This window comes from Ochotona curzoniae, unplaced genomic scaffold (assembly GCF_017591425.1).
Source record: "Ochotona curzoniae isolate NIBS_2020 unplaced genomic scaffold, NIBS_Ocur_1.0 contig_2210, whole genome shotgun sequence".
Lineage (NCBI taxonomy): Eukaryota > Metazoa > Chordata > Mammalia > Lagomorpha > Ochotonidae > Ochotona > Ochotona curzoniae.
The window spans coordinates 18,818,857-18,837,104 of NW_024465369.1; the positions used below are offsets into that span (position 1 = coordinate 18,818,857).

An 18,248-nucleotide genomic window follows, 5' to 3' on the forward strand; every position below is an offset into this window, starting at 1 on the left:
TTGCTATACCTTCATTTGCCATAACTACAACTAAAATTCTTTTTAAAATACAGAGCCAATTGTTCTTTTTCTTTTGGTTCTCAGTGGATATATTTTTGCAAACTTGCTTAATCCTATGATATAGTGAATGCTAACAGCATATCGTATGTTCCTTAGAAATAATTTATAGTGAATGTTGTGTTATAGAAATGGCTTGCTTGGAATGTCCATTGTTGCACTTGAGATCCTCTTTTCCAAAAGGCTTTCCAAGTGTCTTGCAGCCAAAATTAGTGTTTTTATTTTCAAAGTATTGTTGAATTTCTTTTAAGGCATGATATGTTTTGTTTTGTCTTGGCAGTGTGGATTGAAGTGCGAAGGATATTTCTTATAGAAAGCTGAAACTACAGCTCTCACTAGAGTAGTTTAAAATAGACATTCTTAATGTAGAAGGAGACAATGTCATATTTCAGCATTATTGAGTTCTTCTAAATGTGACCAAATTGTATTCCAGGAAACATTTGTGTCTGTTGTATGTGCCAAACAACCTCTTTATATAAGCACAGTACTGCCTTAATGGATATATAAGAAACATTTTAGAAGGATGCTTATGAAAGAAAAGGTAAAATGTACTTATGCTATTATAAGAAAGTACTTTTTTTCTAGAAAGGACACAATGGCCTTGCTACTTATCCTTGTTTAGCTATTAAATGTTTTTCTTATCTTTAAATTGAAATGAAATTCCTTTGAGGAATCCCTTCTATCACAAACTTAAATTCCTATTCTCCACCTTCCTGTAAGTATACTGAGAAGCTTTTGTTTAATCAGAAACTCCGCCAGCCCTGATGCCTTCTTTTTAATATTCCAGAACCTATTGGCTTTACATTGTATCCATCACTGGAAAAGCTATTTTGTAATCTGTTGTAGTGCATATGGGCATCCATTGTAGTACATGTTGGCCTTTGTAACATTCCATCTAAAGAACACTGTGAAGTTATTTAAGTCCTTTAAAGTGAAATTGTGAACAGGAAAGGTAGAATGAGTGTCTTATGATTGTGTTACTAACAGCTGACAATATTTAGGCATATGGATAATCATTTGTAGAGTTACACAAGCAAGGTTTTTAGTAAATATTGCTTTTGGAGAATTGAAATAAATTAATAGTGTCTGTCCTTTATTTAAATGTTGGTTTCTTTAACTTTCTGTGCATATATATATATATATATCCATATCTATATATTCAATGGACGCTACACAAAGTGTGTGGTAGCGATAAAAAACAACTGTGATAAAGTTATGCTAGTGGGGAACATGAAATGATGGGAAACATGTTTTGCCATATTTTGTTTTGTGATTAAATCCCACTATGGCCAGAGTCTGTGGATATTGTTTGTTCCTGTTGAGTGACAGTTTTAGAGCTTTTTATTATCACATATAAGTTTACTTATATTTATTATGTAGCCACATGTATTAATCTCAAATCAAGTATTAAATAATAGTGAAAGCAAAGTGTTTAAAACAAATTGAAATCTTTCTGTTTCTAATGTAATAGCAGATAATGCTCTGTATCTCTTAGATGATGAAACTCTTTTTGAGAACCTGCATTTTGTTTTATTTCTTTAAACATATTTACTTAATTATTTTAAAGAAAAAATTACAGAGTTAGGGGAAACAAAAGGAGAAATAGTTCCTCCCATCTATTGTTTTTTTTCCCAAAGTCCTACATTGGTTTCCCCTGGACTATGTCAAATCCAGCAACCAAGAACTCCATCTGGTTACCTCATGGGAATGGCATGAACCCAAGTATTTGGACCACCATCTGCTGCCTACCCACTTGCGTTAGAAGGAAATTGGGTCAGAAACATAGTGTAGCCGGTAATTGGATCAGACACTCCAAAATGAGATGTCTGCCTCCTGAGTGGCAGTTTGACTTGCTGCTGTAAAGTAAGTACCTTAAGAACCTCTGTTTATTTCAATTAGTATGTTCAGCAACCTTTTCCCAATTGTCTACCTATTCCCTCCCACTTTAAAACTAATTATTCACTGATTGAATGAATAGCGCTTGGGCCTGGGCTGAGTCCACATTGAGACTTAGTGTGTTGGTGAAGCTCATGGGCTCTCTGGAGAATAAACAAAGTGACACTAATAAGTATAACCAATCTTCACTTTTTGAGCAGAATACAGTGATTGTTTTTGTTTTATAGTTTCATTCAAGTTATTCAGAAAGAACAACTCAAAAGCATGTGTCTATCGTGTATGAGGATTCCCACCCCTAGAATACTGCCTTCGTGGCTTTCACAGTTAATACAGCCAGGGAAATTACACTTGGGATGTTTTTACCAGCCAAGCCTGCAATGGACACCTATCATTTGTATCTACAGACCAAACTTAATGACTTGGAAGGTTAGGAAATATTACATAGCTTGGTGTCCAGGAGGAGGGAAAAATAGGTTGGTATAATAGTTATTGTCTGTCATAACACATAAATATGTAGTTGTATTACAGTGTTATAAAAGGGGTACTGAGATAAAGTAAAGGAGCCATATTGTCATAAATGGTGGGAAGGGGAATTATTGCCTTAAATTCAAGTCCTTAGAGGTAAACAAAGGTTTATTTTGGTGATCATTGATAGAAGGGACTTCTTTGTAAACAAATAGCATATTGAAAGTCAAAGATATCAGAGAAAAATAATTATAATGTAACATGGTTTTCTGCAGTTCCATTAAATTTAAGCCACTTTTTTTCAAAGCACATTCTTAGTCAAGTTGGAAAAGATGATGTATGCATATGGAAAAGTGTTAGTACATATTCATTGATAATAGAGATTGTTGAAAACCATGTAAATGTCCAATGAAAAAGGTTTATTAAACAAATCACAGCATAAATCAACATTGGCATATTCAGCATTTGGAGAGCATTTGAGATTTCACATATCTCAAGTGTTCCAAATATATTTTTAAATTTATTAAATAAGAATACACCATATTGACAAATGAAATGATAGAATTTAGCCTGTATTGGTGATTCCATTTAAACATGTGAATATGTTTATGTGTAAATTATTGTTGACTCTTCAGTTTCATTGACTTAATATCATATTTCAAAATATCTTCCTTGTTTTCTTTCAAATAAACATGTATTATTTGTATTTGTCATTAAAAATGTTTTAAATTTAAAAGGAAATGGAAGATAGGGTTGTGGGTCAGCGGTCTCTTCATTTTGTGTATGATTTTAGCTAAGTGGTAGAAAAGGCTGCCTTCTTGATGATCTTCTTGGTGACAACGTTGTGGAAAACAGTAATGTCTGCTGACCTTGGTCCAGTTAGGACTTGATATTTGCAATTATTTTGCATAAAAACCGAATTACTGAAATATAACAGACAAAAATTAAAATGCAGCATATGGCTCTCATAAAAGCATGCGTAAAAACCTTGTTGTCAGTTTTGTTAAATTTATGAATTTTGTATATATAATCACTTACTGTTTCAATGAATCACTACTAACTGATTAAATTTGGTAGTTTAATTTTTTTTAGCACAGAATAAACTTTCATTGTATCTTTTAAAAGGTTGATAAACATTGTTTAAGAAAAAAAAACAGTTGAGGAATGTAAGAATTGACACTCAGGTTTACTAATGTTCTAGTGCATGGGCAGTACATGTTTAAATGGAATCACCAATACAGCATACTAGTCAGCTATAACCACAACCACCACCACAACAACAAAAATCATGCCTTTTCTGAATATAGAGACCATTGTACTTACTGAAATATGCCAGTCCAAGGAAAGCAAATATTATATGTTTTACCTGCTTTGTGATAACTAATACAGAGTGCAAATAAATGTAATGTATATACGTGAAATTGGCATCTTGCAATTTGATTATTGTTTACAGCCTTTATATATAATTCTGGTGACTTTTGTAACAGATTACAGTGCTTCAGATCCATTCTTCTGTTCCCCAAATCATTTCTTTCTCCTCTAAAAGTACATATAGCTCTCACTTTGATCCCCCTCGAGAAGAAAGTGTCTACGGATTATCATCACTTAGTTCTCTGGCCTTTCTTTGAGTTTCATTCTCTAGAATATGTTTATGTGGTGGTGGTTGTGGTTATAGCTGATTAGTATGCTGCAGTGTATAATTACTATGTGTTCTTTATCCAGTCAGCAATTGATGGGCATCTCGGTTGATTCCATAGTTTAGCTGTTGTGATTTGATCTCTATAAGCATGGTGGTATGGAAAACTCTCCCATACTGATTTTTTTGTTGTTGTTGTTTAATAATGTCTTAGGAGTGTGGTAGCTAGATCTATTTTCAGGCATCTGAGGCATCTCTATACTCTGTGCCATAATTTTGTCTTATTTACATTCCCACCATGGATGGTTTATGCTACCATTTTCCATTTTTTTCCACGTCTTCACCAGCCTTTTTTTTCCTTCTGATATTTGTATGATAGCCACTCCAACTAAGGTGTGTTGTAACCTAATTGTGGTTTTATCTGCACTTCCTAATGACTGCCCAACTTGGGAAGTCTTTCATTTTTCTGCCATATATTAGAATGTCAGCCTTTGAAAAATTCTTGTTCTGTCCTTTCACTGTGCTCTTTGTTTTGCTGTCGTTGAGTTTCTGGAGTATTTTATGATGCTAGAGATTAGTCTACTGTTGAGTAGTTTAAAAATATGATCTACTATCTTCTGTCTCTTCATTTTATTAATGATGTCTCTTGTTGCTAGATCAAATCTCATTTGTTTATTTTCTCTTAAGCTGCCTCACATTTTGGGATCTTTTCCAAGGAGTAAAATCCTGGACCCGATTTCTTAATTCATGAATCCTACTAAACATGTAGTGAAGAATTAATATCAATCCCTCTTAAACTATTTTAAAAAAATAGAGGAGTGATTTCTTAAGTGCATTCTATGATGCTTAATATCAAACAGATAAAATTACACAACAAAAAGCAAAAAATGGATGCATGAATTATGATGAACATATTTTAATAAAATTTTAGCAAACTGCATGTTGCAACAATTATTAAGAATTATTCACCATGAGCAAGTAGGAATCTTTGCACATGTGCAAGAATAGTATAACATAAAAATTGATGAGTGCTATGCACCTCGGAAACAAAGTGAAAGACATTGTTTATCTCAAAATAGATGAACAAAGGACATTTGACAAATTTTTATGCACTTTAATAATAAAAATTCTGCACAAATTAGGTTTTGGATAAACATGCCTTTAGTTAATAAACCTCATGCGTAATATAACTGCAGGTAATGATATTCTTTAGAAATTGTTAAAATTTTATTTTAGAGTTTGTAGGATTTATTTTTAATACTTACTATATACTGACTCAATACTTAGGTACTACATATTGATAAAAGAAAAGCTGAAGTGTTTCTCAGATCTGAAAAAGACAGGAATGTGCAGTTTTTCAGGTTTTATTCATAGGAATACTGGAGTTCCCTGATAGAACAATTAGAAAGAGGTAACACATGGCATCCAAATTACAGAAGAGGAAATCATATTGTGAGCGTTTGCAAATGACTAGATTATATATAGAAAAACCTAAGATATAAGAACTAATAAATAATGTCAGTACAGTTTCAGGATATAAAGTCACTTGTTATGTTTCAGCAATAATCTGTGATGCATATATAATTATCTGAAAAATAAATTGAGAAGGCAATTCATTTTTCAGTAGTTACCCCAAATAGTTGTAAATAAACATTTAGGTGATGGGTGAAGCTTATAAGAAGATACAAGAAATAGACCCAAACATTAGAAAAACATATGAAAACATGGAGTTTAGAGCTTCAGCATAATGATAAGTTGAAAGAGAGGATGAGAACATTAGCCTGTATGCAGATTCGGAGTTCTCTTTATGATCCGACAAACCCATAATGTTGTTGTCAAGTTCTACTTTACTGCACCAGTCCAACTTGGCATTTTAAACTATACGTCACAGCTCAGTAACTTTTTCTTACATATTTCAAAATGATTTGACAAACAATAAAATTGCTAAAAGGTGGAAGATTCATCAACCCCCTTTGCTGTTATAAAGATGTAATGCCAGTAGACATTTGAAATTTCAAAACATTTGACGAAATGTGAACAGAAGCTATTTTTGTATATTTTCAAAATTTATTTTACGTGTTTCCAATATTCAACTTATTAAGATTCAGTGTCTTTGTTTGCTCAGTTGTTAAATACTGGTTATCAGATAATAGATTATTCTTAAGTTTGAAAGACAGTGTAAAATTTAGAGCTAACAATTATGCTTTTTGTATGCTACAAGGCTTGCAAACAGTAAATCTCACTGATTATATTATTAAGGCAGCATCTAAATACACTGCACAGTCTAATATAATTTGTAAATTTATTTTATTCAGTTCATTATTATCTGTTTGTATGTTTCTGTGTACTTGTGTATGTTTTACAGCTGTTATTTCAAGAAACCAAGAAGGGCCAGGAGAAATGGGAAAGGCTGTACTTATTCCTAAAGATGACCAGGAGAAAATGAAAGAGCTGTTTAAAATCAATCAGTTTAACCTAATGGCCAGTGATTTGATTGCTCTTAACAGAAGTCTTCCTGATGTAAGACTAGAAGGGTGAGTTTATTTGTGTTATATACTTTATTTTACTTCCTGTGTTTTAAAAATCTGAGAATTTCTGCTAAATCAGATCACCTTAATTCTAGAACTGCAAGATTCTGAGTACCTGTGGTATGACAGGATTTTGTTGTGCACATCGATGCAGAGAAACACCAACTCTTTTCTTTGGAAGATATAGAGAAATACAAATAATTAGTATGCATTTATTCATGGATCATTTTTGCTTTGTTTTGCATTATCTTGCTAATGCTAGAGCAACCATGCTTTAATAAATGATTTGGTTGTATGAAGAGAACCCTCCATATGGTTTGTTTGGGAAAAGTTTATGCCTTACTAATCTAGCATAACATTCACCAATTGGCTGTGTGGTTCTTTGATTCTTTAAAAATTCTTCATTGTGAGCTCCTGAAACTTTGCTGCAGTTTGTCATTAGAATGATTAGAGAAAAGCGATAGAAAAAAATTCACTTATATATGATACTGTAAAAAAAAATATATTAGGTAATTCAGCTTTTATGTGATTAAGCTATAGAGAATATGTTTATTTTTCTTTGAATGGGTTCAATAGCAGTCTGAATATTTAGTGGCAGTATAGTCATCTAAGCACTGTATTAGTTCTTAAAAGCAAACTCTTATTCTCTGAAGGTATGAAGGGAGATTTTAGAAATCCACTGTTTACCAATAGAATGCATGTTCTTTCCCATATGAACAGAAGTTGTTATCTTAACACATCATGATTTTCTACCCTTATAGTAAGATTATAATTTAAAAATAAGGTTTTCTACCTCTAATGTGTTATTTTATTACCATACCTATTCAATTTTTCTTGTATTACTGCATTATTTCAAATCAAATTAAAGGTATATAGAGATCCTGTGACTGATAACTGTTAAAATTGTTAACTAAGTAAATGATTTTTCACATCACTTTAGATTTTTGCAATATCTTTTTCAACAAGACCATGTCTAACTATATTCTATGAACATTTTTGATTCCCAGAAAATGAGTAAACGTTGAATATTAAATAAGACTTCAGTAGTTTCCTATGTGCTTCTATGTGTGAGAATGTTTGAGGGGATGTAGACACGTTTATGATTTTAATGATTTATAATAAGAATATTCAAAATATTTTGAGCATTTTTGTATGCTAACTATGTTGCAATTATTTGTTTTTATTGCATGAGATTACAACATCACTAAATGTGATAAATGTTCAATAACTTGATGTGAATACCTTTCCTAATTTTTATAGTTTATTGAGCTTCAGCTAAAAGGATTTATTTACTTTATTAGATCTTCTATTTTCAGTGTAATTATTAATTTAGAGAAGAATCATGAACTATAAAAAGTCTTGAGTAAGTATATTGTTGTAGCTAATATTATTTCTTAAGAGTCTTGCAACACATTAAGTACTTTAATGTTTAAGCCATGAATTGTAGGTAAATCCAACATATGCTATTCAAATTACTTATTATAAAATTGTTGCTTAACATATTTATGGTACTTATTTTGTTTGCATGCAGATAATTTATAAATAGTCACTGAGATATTATTGAAGTAATTTTAATCCTATTATTGTATGAAACTGCACCATATATTATTAAGGAAAATAGAAATATCATCCAGAATTCCTAGAGAAATTAGTGTGTGTTTTCCAGTCATTCTGAATGACTCAGTTTTGTGACTGCTTGGGAACAACCAGTATTGCAAAACACAACATGAATCACAATCCAAGATAATATTTGAGAGATGTAGCAATATGTTGATACTGATTTTATTGCAAATTTGTTATTGCTCATGTAGTTTCTTCGTAATGCTTTTTTGTTTCCAAAAAATATACACATTCAGCAGTCACAGTGATGACTAATAGTAACTATATGGAAACTCAAAAGATGTAACTCCGAAATAACTAGTTAAAAATAAATGCTTAATTTATTTTGTGGAAAGCTAGTGTTGACACAAAGAACTTACTATGTTTTATTCCATGTGTTTTAGTTTCCTTTGAAAGCTGAACTGATTCCATTAATTTAATAGAAATGTCTGGATTCCTTCCTTTTTATAGAGGCTGGACATTTTTGTATCTGAGAATATGTGTGTGCATCACAGTTTCTTTCTCATCTTTAGATGTGCTCTAGTTTATATCACAAGTGTTGCAGTAAGCATGGTGGATATGTGCTCCAATGAGTTCATTTGTTTTGTGTATAAACTCTGTAGTTGGAATGTTTGCCATTTCCATTTTTTTAAAATGAATCTGCATGGGTGCAGTGAATTTGGATTTGAATTTGACCTCTATATACACCCCCTATACCTGGAATCTTAAAAATAGTTGTCATTTTGTGATTGTGATATTGCAGCATAAAATAAAATGTAATATATTCTGTGTGATTGTGAGATATGGTAATTACACTATAGGAGTAGTGTTGGGGCTTCTCCCCAACGGGAGATCTCATATGTGCTAGGAACTTACTTTTATCTAGAAATAACACACCGCGTTCATTTTATTTTTTAAGAATAACTTACTATGTTTGTTTTAGTCTGTGTTTCTTATTTCACTTAGTAAGCTGAGTCAATTTCATCAATTCTTTTTTATAATAGAAAAATGATATTTTAGCGTGTAAGAACATGTGTGCATTACATTGTCTTTTTCATTTTTTGATGTACTCTAGTTTATGCAGTAAGTTTTCTACTATTATCAATGCTGCAGTAAGCATCGTGGATATGTGTTATAATGATTTTATGTGTATAACACTGTTGGATTGCTTGGTAATATGGCCTTCCCGAACACGTCCATTTTTAAAAGTGAATCTCCATGCTGCTTCCCTTAATACTTATTACTAATCTGTATTACCAGCATGGGTGTATCAGACTTTTTTCTTCACCATGTCCTTGCCAGCTTTTGTTACTGTCTGTTTGATGATCTCCATGTTAAAAGGAGTGATGTGCTATCTCACTGTCATTTTGATTTGTATCTCTCTATGATTTTTCCTGTTTCATGGCCATTTTTTTTGAGTACTGTGATGAAAGATAGAAAGAATAATCTGAATTTGATTTGCAAAAAGGAAGGAAGGTGTAAGTGAAGGGATGTTATGTATTTTTTGAAACGATAGTCCTGAAGTTGTGGCCGACTGGATGCAAGTGAAGAGAAAGTCTGTTTTCTAATTGCTATGAATGTGAAATTTGTAGTCCTGCTTCCTGATTGATTGTGTATGGAAAATTGTAACAAAAAACACAAAAGTGCTGAATACTACTCTTAATATGCATAGGGAAATTAATTCCACACATGACTGCATTAGATAAATCGAAGTATTTTTTAAAAAGTTATCTTAATAAAGTTTTTGAAAGCATTTTAAGACTATAGTAATTCTCAAGTTAAAATCCAGCAGAGCTTAGAAATGCAGTTAATATTCTCATTTTACATTTGTCTTTTATAAAATTAGTGGTACATTTTTATGTATGCTGGTAGAATTGTGAGAAATTCTTTTAAACAATGTTCAGAATATAATATTGAGGTAAGCCCTTTGAGATTTAGACATTTTGTTTAAAACACGTTTTTTCCTTTCCTACTACAATTAAGTAATTCAATATTACAGGTAAAGGTTTGTTAATAAACCGTTGTAGTTTGATTCAGTTTAGGCGATAGTAGCAATATTGTTAGAGTAATCCTTTCTGAAAGGAATATTTGGTTTGGATAAAGATATTTCAATATTTTTGGCCATTAGAGATTTTTTTTTCTTTATCAGCATGTTGTTTTAAAGATTAAATGGTTCTAATTCTAATTTACAATCCGTGTGTTTAGGTGGCATTATGGTTCTATATGAAAAACAATCAGTACACCAAAGAGTTGTAAAAACTGATGAACCAGTTAAATGAAGTTGCATGTCACAAAATCAGTATAAATAATATAGCTCTTTTATGCACTGATGATGAGCTCAGTGTTCAAAAGTAAGAAAGAAATTTCCTTCTCAGTTGTCATCAAAAAAAAAAATCAAAGATTTTGGAATGTGCTTGACTACACAAAGTAAAGATCTCTACAGAAAAATTTATCAAATATGGATGGAAGAAATTATCAGGGACACACACAAACAATAAAGATATCCATTGCTCACAGACTGGGAGACTTACTGTCACACAAATGACCAAAATAACTAAAATACTCTATAGATCATGCCTATGAATATACCAATGAGATTATTTCCAGTATTTAAAAAAAATCTAAATTTGTATAGAATCAAAATGGACAGCCAAAGTGACAATGAAAAAAAATTAATGTGAACCCGTCATTATACCTAATTGCAAATCATATCAACAACTATATTAACATTTTTTCATAAGCCATAAGCAACAACCACCTCCCCATTTTCTGTGGGTTGCCTTATTCTTTCTGTTCTTCCTAACCTTTATTGATACCTGTTCTGTTTATATGCTGATTTTTTTACTCATTTAACTCCCTCGTAGGTGGAATTTTTTGTAACTTGTGTCTCATTTCAGTTAACACGGGCACTTGCATTCCATGGCTACAAATGACAGGAATTTTTTGTTTTTGTGGCTAAATATCATTCTTCTGTATGTATCCACAACACATTTTGTTTATCCATTCATCTGTTGATGACGTATTGTCATAATCATTGCCTATTGTGAATACCTTTTGAAACATACGGTATCAGGCATTTCTTTGTTAAAATGATTCCATTTGCTTTAGTTACAGGTCTAGTAGCGAATTTAGTGTATTGTTTGGAAATTATTTCTAGGTTTTAAAGAAACCTCCGTAATGTTTATGCACAATGGCCGTACTCATTTACATTCCCAGATATAATATAAATAGTCCTTGTTTTTCCACAATGTAAATGTAAGTAGAGTAAATGTCTAAATTTACTCTACTTTTTGTTAAAGACCAATTAAATGTATATTTTGCTCATGGCTAGTGAGATTGAGCAATTAAGAAAAAGATTTATTTTACTTTGAAGAGTCGCAGAGGAGGGGAGAAGACAGGGAGATGTTCCTTTAGCTCCCCAACCTCCTCCACACCCCCAATGATCTCAGCAGAAGCTGGGCAGGTTTGAAGGCAGAAACCAAATCCTTCTTCCTAATCTCTGATGTGGATGAAGGGGCACAAGAATATGGGTGGTTTCCCGGGCTATTAACAGGGAGCTGGATGGTGGATCATCCAAGACACGAACCAGTATCTATATAGGATGCTAGTGCCGCAGGCAGAAAATTGGCATGCTACACCAAGGAGATGGCTCCAGGATTTTTTTCCATATATTTATTGGCCAGTTGGCCATTTGTGAACTGGGTGTATAGATCAGTTTGCCATTTCTCAACTTAATGGTTGCTTTGTGAGATGCTAGGCTTTTGAGATCTTAGTATATTATTCAGGATATTAATCCTTTGTTAGATAAGAAACTTACAGTACCTTGAGTTGATTTTCATATAAGGAGAGAGGTAAAATTCTAATTATTCTATAAAAGTGTACATTCAGTTTTGCCAGCATCATTCAATGAAGCGTATCATTCTAGTGTATGGTCTGGGCACTTCTAACAAATATTGAATGTATTTATGTATATATATTTCTTGCCTTTCTATTATGTTCCTTTGATCGTTTTTCTGCTAGTGTCATTTTGTTTTAGTTGCTGGGAATTTTGTGGTTTGCTTTTATGTCCAGTATTTTGATACACCCAGATTAGTATTTATATATTTATTTATTTGTTAATTTGTTCATGCCTGTAATTACTTTGGCTAGTCTGGATATTTGGAATTTCATAAGAAATTTAGAAATGTATGCTTTTTTCTAATTCTGTATGGAATATTGAGATACTAATCTTTTATTTTAAAATATGTATTTTATGAGAAAGAGCAGAGTTACAGATGGTGAGAGAGAGAGATATCAATAGCCTTTATGTTGCTTTACTTCTCAAATTGCCATAGCAGCTGAAGGTGTATTGATCGAAAGCCAAGATCTGGGGGTTTGTTCTGTGTCTCTGATGTGGGTGCATAGGCCCTAAAAGTTTTACCACCCTTTCGTGTTTACCCAGGTAAAGTAGCAGGCATTTGGATTGGAAGGGGTGTTGTTGCAGCTCAAGCCAGTACCCAAATGGACAGCCAGCACTGTAGGTAGCAGCTTTAGCCTCTATGCCACATGCTGATCTTTTGAAAGCAGCTGCAACCTGTGAGCACTGATCTCTGAAGTGTGAGAGGCAGTTATTTTGGTTTTTTTTGAACCTTTGCCATAGAAGCAAATGGTATCATATATTCATGCAATAAGAAGATAATAATAAACAGCTGCATGAATATCAGGCAAATGCTTTGATGTAGGCATCAATGCATGTAGTTTTCTCTACTTAGAGTTCAATAAATATATTATGTACTATCAATGCACATTTAGCTAGAATGGCTGAATCTGCAGTTGAAGCTTGGGTGATGGATTAAATTATTATAGTGGTATTGAGTGGTAATTAACACTGGGGTAATCCCATAGCAGAAATTCAGGAAAGAGAAAATAAGATGATACCATTAAATATTAACACCTTATATTAAGAAAAACTATACAATAAAGATTACATTTGGAGAAACAGTTTTTCCAAGTTTATGTTACAGCTTCCTCTTTGAGTAGAAGGATGAAGCTTTAGGATAAAGATAAATCTGAATCACAGAATAAGTGGAATAAGTGTAAATTTTTGTTTAATACATGTTGTGGTTTGCCATACTAACACAAATATTCTGTATTAGAAACAACAAAGCAAAAGAAACAAACTGAAATGGAAACAAAGTTACAAAGCTGAAATTTGATAATAAAGAAATTGTTATTGGATTTGAAGATTCAGTGTGTGTCTAGTTACCTGATCAATTTTTAGATCAGGCAGAATCCCCCCTCCCAAAAACATAATATAAAAGCTTTGAAATATATCTAGTACCTTTCATAAAGAGTTTTGGTCATAAGGGAGCCAACACAACTATGAGTGATTTTAGTAGGAGTAAATTGCTTTAACTGTGTGGTCAATAGACAGTCACAAAACTATGTAAGGTATATTGTGAATTTCATGAAATCTGTGCAAAAAATAAAGTTAACATCAGTTTATTTTGATTCAAAAAACTTTAAAATCTGTACATACAGGGAGCCTTCAGAAAGATCATGTACCATCAGGTATTGTATCAGGCACCAGTGAAGGAATCTGCATTGCGTACCAGCTTAACATCTGCATCCAGATCTCTGCTGATGCACATTGCGGAGACAATAGTTATTGTTTAAGTAATAATATTCCTGTCATTCCCAGAGATACCTTGTTTTAATTCCTGGTCCCTCGTTTAACACCCAGCCAGTCAGTTACGGATATTGTGAGGCTTTGAGGAGTGAACCCTGAATAGAAATGCTCTTTTGTACCAACCTCAGTCTCTCTTTGCTTCTTGAGTAAAAATTTTAATAAAGGTCATCAAGAATGCATATACAGAAAAGCCAGACGTTGATTTTTAAAAATATCTGCACAAGGGCTGATGCAATGGCTCAGTTGGCTAATCCAACCCCCATTCAAGCACTGGGATTTCTTATAGGCACCAATTCATGTTCCAGTTGCTTCAATTCTCATCCAGCTTCCTGCTTGTCACCAGGGAAAACAGTGGAGGACAAGCCAAAGCCTTGGGACCCTGCACCCAAGCGAGAGACAATGAAAAAGCTCCTGGCTCCTGGCTCCTGGCTTCGGGATCAGCTCAGCTTTGGCTGTTGTGGTCAGTTGGAGAGTGAACCTGGGCATGCAAGATCTTTTCTCTGTCTCTCCTTCCTTTGGTGGTTCTGCCTTTCCAATTAAAATAAATGAAGTTTTTTTTTCTAACAAAAAAAAATGTGAACAGAAATACACTTATTTTTGTTTCCATTAAATCATTTGATGCACATGGTTCCATGATAATCTGATCGTAACATGGACTGCTGTATCCAAATCTGATAATATAATAGGCTGTATCCAGCCTCCATTCTTTCGTGCTCACTTTAAATGATGGGTAGTACACAGAGATATAGTCCTCTATATAAATTATATTAATATATTTTTACAACTGTTTGATATTTGTGTCTTGCAAAGAATACTGTTAGACAAAGAAACAGCCTAATATAGTACAAGCATCCTAGGATCAATGAACTTAAAAACTTTGACAAAGGCATATCCTTTTGGAAATTGGTCACATTATCATTAAGCTATAGTGATGAAACTGTTACATTGAGGGTACCTTTAGGTTTATGAATAGGCTTCTCCTAGTTCTAACTGGTAGTAATAATTCTTTTTTTTTTTTTTAAGTAAGATGTATTTGTTTTCATTGCGAAGGCAGATTTACAGAGAGAAGTAGAGACAGAGGAAGATTTTCCATCCTCTGTATCACTCCCTAAGTGGCCACAATAGCCAAAGCTAAGCCAATTTGAAGCCAGGAGCCAAGAGCTTCTGTTGGGTCTCTCATGTGGGCCCAGGTTCCCCAGGCTTAGGGCTGTCTTCTGCTGCTTTCCCATTCCATGAGCAAGGAGATGGAAGGAAAGTGGAGCAGCCAGGACAAGAACAAATGCCATAATTTGATCCTGGCTCATGCAAGGCAAGGACCTTTAGCCACTAAACTACTGCCAGGCTTGGTTTCAATAATACTTATATGTAACTATTCTGGCAGTTTTCAGATATTATTTTAAATATGAAAAAATTGCAAGCAAGTTTTTCTTTGAGCACACCTTTGGGAGTGATCATAGTCTCAGAAGACTGCTTGGATTTGACATAATTTGAGGGATTTTTCTTTTTTTTTTTGTTTGCATTTCCATCTAATTATTCCAAAACATTTCACCTGGAAGCTGTAATTGGAGAGACATGGTGAACCAGGACAGTTAGACCTACACAGAATGAGGAATTGCAATGAAAAATGTCACTTCCAATTATAGAGAAACATGTTACAGTGTACAAATTTAACTGGGACAGCCTGAGCCATTTCAAAGATTCCTGGTAGAATGGGAACCTCACATGGGGTGTAAGAGTGTGCTGGTAGAGTCTGGATAAACAGGACTTTCACATGAAATCTGCAAAGTTTAAAGATATTTTATTTTTCCTGGAAAGGCAGATTTACAGAGAGATGAAGACTGAGAAAGATCTTCCATCCTTGTAGTCACATTGTCTGGAACTGAGCCAATCTGGAGCAAGAAGCTTCTTCCAGGTCTACCTCTTTGGTGCAGGGTCCCAAAGCTTTGGGCCATCCTCCACTGCTTTTTTAGGCCACAAGCAGGCATTTGGATGAGAAGTGGAGCAGCTGGGACTTGAACCAACATCCATATGGGATTCCTGCACTTGAAAGTTGAAGATTTAACCACTGAGTCAATGTGTCAGACACTGTGGGATAGATTAGTAGCAAAGATAGGTAAAGTGTGGTGAGCCACCAATCTATGAAAGAGTAGACATTTGGTCATAAGAACATAGAGCCCATGTGGAGTAAGTTGGCAGTCCATGCTGGAGCTGGCCCAAGCAGGATATTAGCACCTGAGCAACATGGAGAGACCTCCCATTTGGGAAGCATCTGCAAGCTGAAGAATCACAGAGGGCAGTCCCATGGCTCCATTCAATTTCAAAAGCCTGAGGACCAGAGAAGCTGGTGATGTAACTCTCTGTGGAAGAATGCCTGATAATCTGGGTAAGGGTGAACACAGGTGCTCTTCTCAGAATCCCTAACCCAGGAAACCTGCAATTCTGATAGCCATGACAGATCAAAGGTTAGATAGAATTCACTTTTTGTTTGCATTATTGACCTTCAGCCAGTTGAATGATGCCCGCTCATAGTGGGTAAGGACTGATATTGCTTACTCAGTCAGGTTGTGATCCATATGCCATGCTCTCTGAAAAACACTCACACAACATCCTGCCAAATAATTCTGTAGTAATTCTATTGTTGCCCTTCAATGCAGCTATGTTAACTTGAAAGTTCTCATCATACACATCTAACTAATATCCAGTGTGGAGGGGAATTTGGTGCTGGCCTACTATCTACTTGGCACAGTGAGTCTAGTTTACTCAGATGTGTACATTTTACCTGAGATGGATATTGATATCTCCCGTCATAGAATCCACAATGTGTCTGAAGAATGAATGTTATTGCCATCCATGTCCCTTACCAGAGAGGTGGCTTAGGAACTTGATGTCAGAGGGATGATAATGCTTATATTTTAAGACTGTAGAGGCAATGAAATGAGATAAATTAGGTGTGTGTGTGTGTGTGTGTGTGTGTGTGTGTGTGTGTGTGTGTGTATGAAACTACTGAAACAGGACCTGAATATTGTATTTTCCTTGGAATATAATTTTATATTCTTCCCAAAGGAATCAATACTTAAGTGACTTTACAATGATATTTCCACATTAAAATAGTGAGGATTGATTAAAAAGCAGAGAAAGAATTTATCTAACAAATGATTTTTTGGAGCACTTGTATATTTTCCTGGAAAAGCTTTTAATTCAGAAATGCCAAGTAAAAACCCAAATTTTACAAGCAGTACCAGTGTCTTGGGTAATTTGCTTAAAGTTTATCTGCTGGGGATGTGAATGGTCAAAAGGTACTCCTTTAAAACATATGCATCTAACTAACCTTATTAGGTACTCAACAACGTCATTTTCATTTTCCAGGCTAAGAAAAGAAGGGTTAAATACGTTTGAGACTGGAGAATTGCTTATAAATCTCAAAATGTCATCTACATAAACTTTTCAAAACAGAAGTCTTTAATTCTTAAATTATGCATGTGAAATAATAAAACACTTATTCACAAGATAGTGTGGGAGGGCTGCCTGTACTTCATTTCACTTGCCTACTACCTATTCCTTATGTAGAATTTTCCTGTGGCTTTACACAAAAACATAAAGCCATGGCTTAAATTTGTGTGTGTCCAACTTATAAACTGGTTTCATGGATTGCGTCTCCATTGGCCATCGAAATAGCACATGAATAGGCAAGTCAGGCTTTCCTTGTATTTTACACATGGGAAGTATGAAACGCCAAGGGACCTGTTGACTTGTCAATAGAATGTGCTAGAAATTGGAAGCGATGGACACAGTAAAATCCTAGTATTCTGTGTTAAAAAGTGAGTGCTGTGTCTGCTTTGGGTACTCTGAGGTCCCTGACTCTGACACAGAAGCTTCTGTCTCATTAAGGCAGATACCAGTGAAATAAGCACAGGCAGTGTCTGTTTCTCAGCTTCAAAGCTTGCATTATTGGTTTCTTCGAGATGATCCCATTTGAGAACTTAGTATTTTTGGCTTGCTGTGAGTCAGTAATGATGATATCCATTTTGCAAGTGGTACTAAATTGGGGAGTTGTGATGAATCCGCATAGAGTTTCTTATTTAAAATTATTTGCCATCGCTTGCCATGCTTATACTTGTTTTATTTAGAGAAATGACACAATATCCATACTCAATATAATAGTGAAATATATACATGCAAAATGCTAAGCTCAGCAAGTTTCTTTTCAATTTGAATACCAAATATAATGAATTGCTGCAAATAATTTTAAAATGGCATCAAGAGTTTTTAATGGATACTTCAAATGACCTCTGAATTCAGATGGATATAATTTGATTGTAACGAGTTTGCAATTTATGAATTTTAGATTTGTTATCTTTATGGTACGGTGAAATTGTTCAGTGCCAGCCTCTTCAGTGAT

The 18,248-nt window shown here is 33.9% G+C and overlaps 1 protein-coding gene across 5 annotated transcripts in view; it reads left to right on the plus strand.

Annotated features, from left to right (window-relative positions):
* GALNT13 (polypeptide N-acetylgalactosaminyltransferase 13) overlaps positions 1-18,248 on the plus strand; it is a 426,836-nt gene that overhangs the window by 190,817 nt on the left and 217,771 nt on the right. For all 5 annotated transcript variants that reach the window (XM_040972021.1, XM_040972022.1, XM_040972023.1 and 2 more), the window contains one exon: positions 6,420-6,588. In XM_040972021.1, coding sequence (XP_040827955.1) covers positions 6,420-6,588 — 169 coding nt within the window. The remainder of the gene's footprint in view (positions 1-6,419; positions 6,589-18,248) is intronic.